Genomic DNA, 10,765 nt, shown 5'->3' with positions numbered 1-10,765 from the left:
TGATCTATATAAGGCAATAATAGCAGTTTCATTTCCAATTTTAAGCAATAGACAGTTAGCCTCACAAAAAATAGGCTCTTCTACTGTGACAGCAATATCTTCCCTAACATAAGCCACTACACCATCATTCTGGATAGGGTTATTTTTTGTTGAGAAAGCTTTATATCCATGCAGAACGGGTATTATGGAGGAGGAGGACAGTCTACATTCTGTCAGTAATAAAATGTCACAGGTAACCCTTAATCTAGTCAACAATACTTCAAAGGCCGGAATATTAAGATTAATACTTCGTATGTTTTGGGTGATTATAGATAGACAGGAAGGAGCAACAACAGGAACTTCTTCAACCTGACAGAGTATAGAATTTGATATAGTAATATTATCTAATTCAGTTTGCAAGGATTCTAACTTATCGAATGTTATAAAATAATACAGTATATGCTGTGTGTATGTGACAGTGACAAAAAGTCATAATAAATAAATAGTACCCGGTAAAAGTAAATTCTACATTTAGGATTTGTAAAAACTTTGTATTCATATTCAAAATAAAATGTGTTATGCGTGTCATGTGTATAATATAAAAGTAAGCTAACAAAAATAAGAGTTTGGAGTTCATTAAACTTCGACAGTTCACAAATAATGAAACAATTTGAGTAAAAGCATGCAGAGATAGTCACTTAATGCTCCTTAAATGGTCCAAGTCAGCCTCGGATTCAATCTTAATTAGTGGACTTTGTACCTCTTTTCGGAGATAAACAATACCTCGTGATGTCCAACAGAAAGAGTATTCATTGACTTTCTGAAAGTTCCTGGCCAAATAATAGAGCTTCTGGGATTTTGAAGTAAGAGCTTCGGAGACATAAACAGGTCTACTAGGATTTAGCAAACCAAGATGGGTGGTGTTAATCTTGTTTTCATTTGATTTTCCTTTGTTAAACTGCTTAACTGCAGAGAGCACCCTTTCCTTCATAATAACCGAGGCAAATTCAGTTATGACCGGTTTAGTGAAATCCTTCCCACTCAATCTATAAACGTCTTTAATGTCAGAGTCCTCGATTTTAATTTTTAAGGTTGTACCCATACTTTTTACCAATTTGCAAAACTCTTCCTTTGATTCAGGAACCCTCTCGGGAGTTGTTTTAGGGACGTTTCTTATTTCTATACCAGACGCACGATTTCGACGTTCAAGGCTCTCAACTCGGTCTTCAAGTAATTGAATGTACTTCTTATCGTCCTTTCTCTCAGATTCTAGTTGTTGTATACGTGAGACGAATTCATCATATGTTTTTGACATGAAGTCAACGCTTTTAGTGAGTTCATCATTTTGCTCTTTTATAGTGTTAACCGATGTGTGTAATGACTCAAAACGTTTTTCTTGCTCTTGAGAGAATCTACAAAACATATCCTTTATCTGTGACATCATGTTAAGGTCTTCGCCTCCATCATGCTTCCTTTTTTTGCGCTCAGTAATATGAGACAACGCAGAACGTAAGTCCGGTTCCGAATCGTAGTGTTGTTGTTGTAGGGGAGAATCAGAAACCAAACCGGCAGATTGTGAAGCAGTAATAAACCGACCCGTCTCGCCGCTACTGACCGGCGCGTCATTAGCAGTTGTAGGTATTGTTTGCTTTGTCATTATAGGTGTCTTTGGAGGCGAGTGATTTAATGGCATGTTGAATTGAAGCAAAAAGTACCAGGAGAAAAGAAGCGGTTAAGTAGCGTAGGCGCCGTTTGTTGTCAGTAACCACACAGGTCAACCTCGCTGGGTAGCTATCGACGCCTCAGGAACAAAACCAGTTTCCGTCTAGTGTAAGCAGACACCCAACACTATACGCAGACTTATTATACAAGCGTAAGCTGATTACACATGCGTTATTTCTTTCTTTCACTCGTCAAGTATTAGTTATTGTATAGTTCCTACTCGCTTTAGCAAAAAACAGTACTCACAGTAGGATAGTAACACACAGATGATTCACACACAACAAGGTGGGGCTCGGGCCACGATAGCACACTTTATGCACTCCTATTATTTATGATTGATTTATGACGTGAAGTGCCCCGAATTTTAAAATAAATTTGATGTACGATCTCGCTAAAATTCACGTCTGAACAGCTCAGAGGTCCGGGGGAGAAGCTGTCTATCTGTAAATCTGTCTATCTTGCAATCTTTGAGGTCTAATTACTTAATTTATTGCTTCTATTAAGGGTACTTTTTTTGGATGTGTCTAAAAGCCTATTAAATGGAGCAGTTTTTTAGAGATACCTACTTTCAGCGTCCATGCCAATCTCATGTGTTAATTATTCTTCGGCGAAGTTTTAACAACTGTGACAATTTTGGTCCACTTCTCACTTTGACTTCCAATAACTTTTTTTTGTCTTTGATTTGACTGTTTTTATTTTTTTACCTAACGGTATATTATATCTTTAGAAATAGTTATGAAGTAAAATAAAATAATTATTAAGTAAGGGATAGTGACAAAATGATGATTACTGCAGTAAGCTAGAAAATCTAAAAAAAGGTACAAAATAGGTCCTATCTCCTAAACTATAAATAATAATAAATTATGGCTGAACATACATGGGGGTGTTTCTAGCAGCCAATGAGCCACTCTATCTAATTTTTCATTTTGAACTTGAAGTTCTGGGCCACCCTGTATAATGTATGAGCATACATACTTCTACATTCTATTTGTCTAGAATGTAAACAAGTATTTAAAGATACATACAATTATTTTGAGATATTTCCTTATTAAAAAAGCAATTTCTATAGTTACACTATCAAAGATCATTTACTTTCACGTGGAACAAATAGGTTTCTCAACTTACGCAAAACATTTTGTTAAAATTTTTCGTGTAAGAACGAAGTAACTAATACTTACAACATCCGAGTAAGGCGAAATCGGAAGGTGAACAACGTTGTAGGTAAAGTTACAACTGTCAATGTTGTTTGCACTACGTAATAATAAAGCAGTGTCTGTACTTACAACGGAACGTTTGATTATACACTTCTCATCAAAAAAATCGAAACACTTCCGTTTTCATTGTTTCTGTCCGAATTTAACACAAAAAAGAATTCATACGATGAAAAAAAATACATAAATGTATAGCTGGCAGTTTGGCCATTACAGTAATAAGCGAAAATTCTAAATTCAAAATTAGAATTTCATTTGTTTATCTTATAAACGAAATGAATCACTGTTTTGAGACAAATGTGTGTTTAGGGTTGGAGTACATTTAGCGTTTAAAAACTAAAAATTGGCGCCTATCCTTAAACTTTTCAATACTGTGACTTTGGGACGTCTGAAAAAAGGTTTTTTTTCTAAAACGTATGGATACTTCGCCCACAGAAGCCGCCCAAGTTGTGGCATTGCTGGATTCTGGCCTTAGTCAGCGTGTTGTGGCTGCAAGACTGCATCTAAGCCTGTCATCTGTTCATAGAGTCTATAAACGTTATCGGGAGACTGGTTTGTTCACGCGCCGTTCAGGATCTGGAAGGAATCGGGTCACTTCTGAGCGAGATGATCGATTTATTGTAACAACTTCTTTAAGAAATCGACGCCTTAACGCTTTTCAACTGCAGCAGCGACTTCGTGTTGTACGAAGGGTGGCTGTAAGTGACTCTACAATTAGAAGAAGGTTGAAGGATCGTGGACTGGTACCGCATAAGCCAGCAAATGGGCCGAAATTAACTGCAGGCCATCGAAGAGCGCGCCTTAACTTTGCACGTGAGCACCTAAATTGGTCATACCTACAGTGGAGCAAAGTTCTCTTTTCTGATGAGTGTAAAATTATGCTGTATGGTAACGACGGAAGGAACAAGGTCTACAGAAGAGACGGAGAACGCTATGCACAATGCTGCATTGAAGAAAAGGTCAGCTATGGTGGCGGTTCGTGGACGGTTTGGGGAGGAATCAGCGCCGACGGTAAGACAGAGCTTGCTTTCGTGTCTGGGCCACGTCTGCCTGCACTAAACTGTCATCGGTACGTCGAAGAGTGTCTCGAGCCTCATGTGATGCCCTATGCACATTTTATTGGCAACGGCTTCATATTCATGCACGACAATGCTAGGGCTCACACCGCGGGCGTCGTACGAGATTATCTTAACGAAGTCGATATCTCTATTATGGAATGGCCAGCAAGAAGCCCGGACATGAATCCCATTGAACATCTGTGGGATGAATTAAAGAGACGAATTCGAGCAAGAGATCCTGCCCCAGAAACACTTAGCCAGCTGCAAGATGCAATCCAAGAGGAATGGGACAATATACCACAGCATGTGATCGTGACTCTCATCCGATCGATGAAGAACCGTATGGAAGCAGTAATTAGAGCTCGGGGAGGGAATACAAGTTATTAAATAAACGTTTTTTAGCTTTTTTTTTCATTTACGTGTGTTGTTTTATCCATTTCCTTTATACTCCATACGGAATAAAAATGACTCATTTAACAAAATACGAAACCTATGAAAAATTCATTTAAATTTAGAACATTAACATTAAGATTTGATAAGCTCATATTACTCACTATTAAACGACATTTAACATTTATTCCTAAATGTACACATTTTTCTGATAATCCTGACAAAACGTAAACTTGCAAGGTGTTTCGATTTTTTTGATGAGAAGTGTAGTTTCGTGGAATATCTACGCAATCGTGTTTTTTTATTTTTTTTTCAAATATACACTATTAATTAAAAATTAATAAATGTGGGTCAATCCGGGCTACATTTTGCTATTATTTTCTCTTTGAAGGTTATTTCCAGGACTTATAACTAATTAGTAGGACAGTTTTTTTTAGCTCCTGAAAAGTTGATAAAATCAACTTACTGCGTTTTTCCACGAAGGGTGCGATAAGGGTGACTGCCCTTCAAGGTAAAACCGACTCCTTGAAACATTCTTTCTTAATGCTCGTGACCATCTCATGACCAAAAGACCAATATCAGGAAGCTTGTCCATAGATTAATAACATATGTACATAACTTCTCATTCGTTTTTCAACTAAACTCGTGTAATATGGATGAGTTCTAAATTTACATTGTTGGGTTTGACCCACATATACGTATATATATTATACATATATAAATTAAGTACTGTAAATTAGTTTCAAAACCTATCTTTGCAATCAAATTATCCCGCCAGCCAGCCAGTTGTTCAAACGAACAACCGGTCGATCGAATAAGTCAGATGGTCGTGCGTGTCAGACAGCCAGTCTTATCTTAACATTTACGCGAATTGTATGCGTACCATAGACAATTCTAGTCGTTGCAAATGTTGCCATAATCTTTGACAAAAAAAAAAAGATTTGTGGACAGATTTGACACTTTCAATCGACTATTATTAATTATTGCATTAAGTTGCATTGTATTGGATTATTAGGCCTTTTCTTTGTTTATCACTATAGTTTGTGTTATTAAATACTTACAACATCACCGAATAATTCATAAGAGATTAAGCATTTACATTTCCTACTTTTGAATACTATACGATAAGTAGGAATCCCACAATTTGTTGTTCCAGAAGTTCGAGGAAGGTTTTCACTATAGTTTTTATTTTTAAGGCGTAATGGATCAAATACAGCCCGTGCCGAGTATGCCTCACATAGTGCAGGTGTACCAGCCTTCAGTGTCCAGCACTAAGATACAAAATCCGCAAATTATTCACATATCTCATCCCACACTAACCACCAGCCAGTAAGTTTTAATTTTCTTTGTCACGTCGTTAACACAATCATATTTTGTTAGTAACAATTTATCTTAATAATAGTAATATCGTCGTTAATATGTTTCAATTATTATTATCTTTATTATTACACATTATAATTGACGAAAAAACTTAAAATTTCATAAAATAATGTACTAACGTAATTAAATAAAACTTAAAATAATTGTTTGATATTCTCGAACATAATATAATTATATTGAACATATAATAAAGTAATTAATAATAAAGTTCAAGAATGGTTGTTTTGAGAATGACTTGCTACTCCTTTCATTTACAATTTTTAGTTTTGAGTCTCAATTTTATTTAGTGTAAGTATTTTTTTTACTAATCTAGATTGTCCCACTAAGTGGATTTTTATATTAATGATGTTTTTTTTTAATTTTTCCAGGCCCACAAAGATAACATACCAGCAGACGGTCACATCGGGATCATTGACTATACCGGTGTCAGATGTGGAAAGCCGTCTACAGAATCAGATTGTCATGTCTTGCCAGCAGACACATTTGCAGAACATGCAGCCTGTTACCATGCAGTCTCAGGTAACTATGCTCGTACATAAACACACACTTATTATCCCTAATGAGATGGGCAGATAAGTAATTAAAGACAACTTGCAGCTACTATTGATATGAAGTCTTTTTTTTCTCTTCTTATTTTTAACGAGGCTTTGAACACCCTGTGTGATCATGCCAGCCTCATATGTGCTTTCGTGTACCTATCCCTTAGACAAGGGATTGGTCAACCAGATAGTATAAACTAAAAGTCTTACTTGATCAAAATGATAAAAATGTCTGGTATTGAATGTGTTCCTCTAGTTATTAAATAACTTGTAATGTATATCCTCATTGGTTTTTAAAAGATGTGTTGCTGTTGCAGTTTCTTGTCATTTCTTCTCCTCAGCCATAACACCTTGCGAAATGACGAAAATTAAAAAATGTTACATTGACCTTCAACAAGTTTATCCATGATAATTACGTTGAATAAATGATTCTGATTTCTGATCGTGGCTCTGCCAACCAGCAATTGACTTCTCCGTTGCCAAGAGAAATGACACCTTGAGAGCGAAAAACCTTTCTTCTCACGTCTGATATGAAGTCTTGAGATGAATAATTATGATGAACCTTATGGGGACAAGCGATCAGCCAATCGAATTCCAAACAAATATTTGGCACATCTCTGACGAGTAGAAGAGTTGCCTGTTGAGCCTTTCCATATTTTTATTTTAGTGCTCAATAAAGTATATTTTTTCCAGCACCTAAAGCTTACCTGGAAGTAATTGTTACATGAGTAATAAGGCTGCCTATGTATTTCTTGTGTTTATCCTATTTTGTTTACCTTGTGTTCTTTGTATTGAATAAAGTATACTATTTAATTGATCTTATTTCAATTTCAGATACTCCAGAGTGACGTGCCTGTACAGTTTACGTCCCACATGCTGCTACCCCACGTACCTCTGTTCAAACAGTCCATGGTGGTGGACGAGTCACAGCAGTACTACGGACAGTACGGAGCTTACATCAAGGAGGGCTTCATTGCTAAGGCTGAACCAGAACTGACTGCCAGTGATAAACAGACCGAGTATGTTTTTTTTATTAATATTATAATGCACTCAACAAAACAGACTATATAACCACTAGTGATGTTCCGAATATCCGTATCCGTGCCCGTTACTTTTCACGCGGATATTTTACGGATCTTTTTCAGGTGATTAATAGACATTATTTTCAATTTGTATCACAATAATATACAAACGTTATGTACGCGGCACAGTGTCACACTAAACCATAACCAAAACAAAATTAATACCCGCGCAATGCAAGTTAAAACGTGTCCTGCCTGACGTTGCGGCGAGCGAAGACGTCAACTATCGTTTCAAGGTCGCGGGCGCCGACACCAATCGAATAATATCGAATAAGAAAATAAAGATCCGCATCCGTATCCGCGGATCTTTACACTAAATATCCGTATTCAGATCCGTATCCGCGGATATACATTTTTAACGATCCGGCACATCACTAATAACCACATAGAGCAACTGCAGACAGGATCGACTTGTTGTTTGTTTGTAGCTTCAGTGAATTTGAAGCTACCTTGTATGTATTAAGTTATGTGCTACACTATCATATTAGAAAGGTCCTGTATTGACAATGTAACATGCCTTGTAGGTTGTCTAACTAAAAAAGATAAAGTTTTTTTTGTCCTTGTTATCTGCCATCAGTCGCTAGACTATTATCAGATTTGTTCTGTTATTTATACAGCCAGCGCTGCATTGTCCATTAGTCCGTAAGAACATTCACACGTTTCAGTCTTTTTATGTCCCAAATAGATAAAGTAATGCTCAGAGTTTTACTCCAACGTGAATTATTATTCCAGATGTGAACTAGAAACACCGAACGAGATAGTAGAAGTGCAACAGAAGCGATCGAGAAATCGGGTGCCCGACCCCAGCAGCTGGGCATGCAATGTCAGGAAAACAAAACACCAGAGCGGAGAAGCTTACATCAACAAGAGAGGCAAATACGTCCCCGAACGACAGATCAAAAGCACTAAAAACTGCTTAACAATGTGCAAGTTGAAGTGTAACAAGAAAATCAGTGATGCGGACAGAGAACTCATCTTTAAAGCATTCTATTCACTATCTGCTAACGAGAAGAAACATTTCTTACTCAACACAACGGAGAGACATGAAGCCAAACATTGTAAAATGGACACAAACCCAAAAAGACAGTATACATATAAATATTTCTTCCTAATCCGAGGCACCAGGCATACGGTATGTAAAGACTTTTACTTGGGTACTTTGTCAATATCCCAGAAGCCCGTTTATAATGTTCACGCTGGTAAATCTGAGATGAACATACCGAAGCCAGATGGTCGAGGGCTGTCAGCTGCGAGCATACATGGTGTGCCTGCTTCGGAGAAGGATACGGTCAGAAAACATATTATGTCTTTTAAGACTGTTGATTCGACGCCTATAAAACAATTCTCAAGAAAAAAACAGTACATAGCGCATGATTTGAGCATAAAACATATGTATACGATGTATGTAGATGATTGTTGCAACAAAAACGTGTTTGCAGTGAGAGAATCGATGTATAGGAAGATTTTAAAAGAAGAATTCAATATTAATTTTTTTAAACCCAAAAATGAACAATTGTGCGCTAAGTGCAGAGAACCTATTAAGAAAAAGAGTGAGTGAATTACTACTATTTACTACATTTAATACAACAGCCTATATACATCCCACTGCACGCCACAGGCCTCTCCTCGGTCAACTGGAGAGTATGGAGTATGGAGCATACTCCACCGCACTGCTCCACTGCGGGTGGACTTAATACGTGAATTATAATAATTATTTTTACACTTTAGTTGCTAGTCAAAAGAATATTTTTATAAATTGCTATAATTTGACTGACTATATATGAAACTAATCTACTGGTACTGTGGTATAAAGTTATGTAACTAACTGCCTATTATTATTTAAGCTTATTTAAGTAAAACTAATATGTTCACAATTTTCTGTTTTATTATAAAAACCTCACTTTTAGAAAAGCGTTTATGAAACTATCGATGAACGAGGAGGAAACAAGAGAGGTATGTCAGGATTAAAGCAAATGGAATTCCATAGTCTGCTTACCCCGGATGGAAATGGGTGGTTTATGTATGTAACATAATAGGGGTAGGCTGTATACACTCGGCTAACATTCAGTCCCGGGCGAGCCTATTGTCATAAAACCAACCGGGCACAAATCCCTGAAACCACGTGATAATTATTAATACCTATTGATGATCCAAACTTGAACTCGATGATGCACTTAAAACGAAGAGTCTTTGAGCAATGTGTTCTGCCAGTATTCGTATACAGAGACGAGACCATGACCCTAACTGAGAAATCCGCAGAGAATCTCCGTGTTGCTCAGAGAGCAATGGAAAGAGCTATGCTCGGCATTTCCTTACGGGACCGAGAGAAATACTTGGGTTCGATCTAAAACCAAGGTTAGGGATGTGGTAAAAGTAATTGCCGAACGCAAGTGGAAATGGGCGGGACACATTGCTCGAATGAGCAAGGAAAGATGGACCCGGAGATTGTTAGAGTGGCGCCCACGAGCATTCACAAGACCGAGAGGAAGACCACCAATGAGATGGAAGGACGACATTGTGCGGCACGCAGGATATGGCTGGATGTCGATAGCCCAAGATCGTCAGAAGTGGAAAAACATGGAAGAGGCCTACGTCCAAAATTGGATATAAATTTAGGCTGATATAGATGATCCAAACTCATGAAGTCGAATTCAGAATTCTAGAGCTCTCAGGATCCCAATCCAATCACCGACACTAAGATTCTGCGTTTCGTTTAATTCGTTTATGTATGTATAATACACACACACATTATAATATCATAATCATCACTAATTTAAGAGCCACGCTCTTGTCGGTGTAGCATTCTCCATGCTACTTTTTAGGGAAAACTGGCTAGTTTATTTCCCTCTTACATTCCGCCCCGCAGTACTCTGTCTGACGCGAGTGGGATGGCGCCCAGAGTAGTCTATTTCAAAGTCGTACTAGGACTCCTGTCCTCCGCCTCTGAATAGTACTGACAGTTACTGTTGCCCTCTGTCAGGTTCCAGGTTGCAGTCCCTGTGACGCGCCCCTTCCGTCCTGCATTGCCGTGCGATGGCTTCCATCTCCGCCTCGGCAACCGTTGAGGTCTTCATCCGTATCCCTGGGCAAGGGTTCTATATTATACCCCGTAGGTCTGGGTCCCTATCCGAACTCAGCCACCCCCGTGATATGGACGCGCCGATTTGCCCCAGTGGCGGGCAAAGAAGGTGACTCTGTCCCCCTTGGGGCCGGGTTAATGGTCTTGTATGAAACCAAAACTAAAGGCAAACATTATAACATTATATACACCTATATTATAATAAACTTACCACACAGATTATTATAATGTACACACACACACTCTAGATACTCTTTTTGTCATTAGATATATCTTTCAAAATTACGAATATCGCGTCATTCAGGATGTGCCACAAAGAGGTCAC

General features: G+C 37.9%; 1 protein-coding gene across 1 annotated transcript; it reads left to right on the top strand.

Annotated features, from left to right (window-relative positions):
• The first annotated feature begins 5,317 nt into the window (after nucleotides 1–5,317).
• On the top strand, nucleotides 5,318–9,235 carry LOC126373153 (uncharacterized). Its single transcript, XM_050019182.1, has 4 exons — nucleotides 5,318–5,689; nucleotides 6,109–6,259; nucleotides 7,114–7,298; nucleotides 8,094–9,235. The coding sequence occupies exons 1-4, from the start codon at nucleotides 5,562–5,564 to the stop codon at nucleotides 8,917–8,919; spliced, it is 1,290 nt and encodes a 429-aa protein (XP_049875139.1). The 5' UTR covers nucleotides 5,318–5,561; the 3' UTR covers nucleotides 8,920–9,235.
• Nucleotides 9,236–10,765: the final 1,530 nt, after the last annotated feature.

The sequence above is a fragment of the Pectinophora gossypiella genome, chromosome 15, assembly GCF_024362695.1.
Source record: "Pectinophora gossypiella chromosome 15, ilPecGoss1.1, whole genome shotgun sequence".
In the NCBI taxonomy this organism is placed as follows: Eukaryota; Metazoa; Arthropoda; class Insecta; order Lepidoptera; family Gelechiidae; genus Pectinophora; species Pectinophora gossypiella.
This window is presented reverse-complemented; position numbering and strand designations above follow the sequence as displayed.

Coding starts and splice junctions, on each gene's coding strand:
- LOC126373153 (XM_050019182.1), top strand. CDS start 5,562: ATGGATCAAATACAGCCCGTGCCGAGTATGCCTCACATAGTGCAGGTG. Junction 5,690..6,108: donor CCCACACTAACCACCAGCCA/GTAAGTTTTAAT, acceptor TAATTTTTCCAG/GCCCACAAAGATAACATACC. Junction 7,299..8,093: donor GCCAGTGATAAACAGACCGA/GTATGTTTTTTT, acceptor TTATTATTCCAG/ATGTGAACTAGAAACACCGA.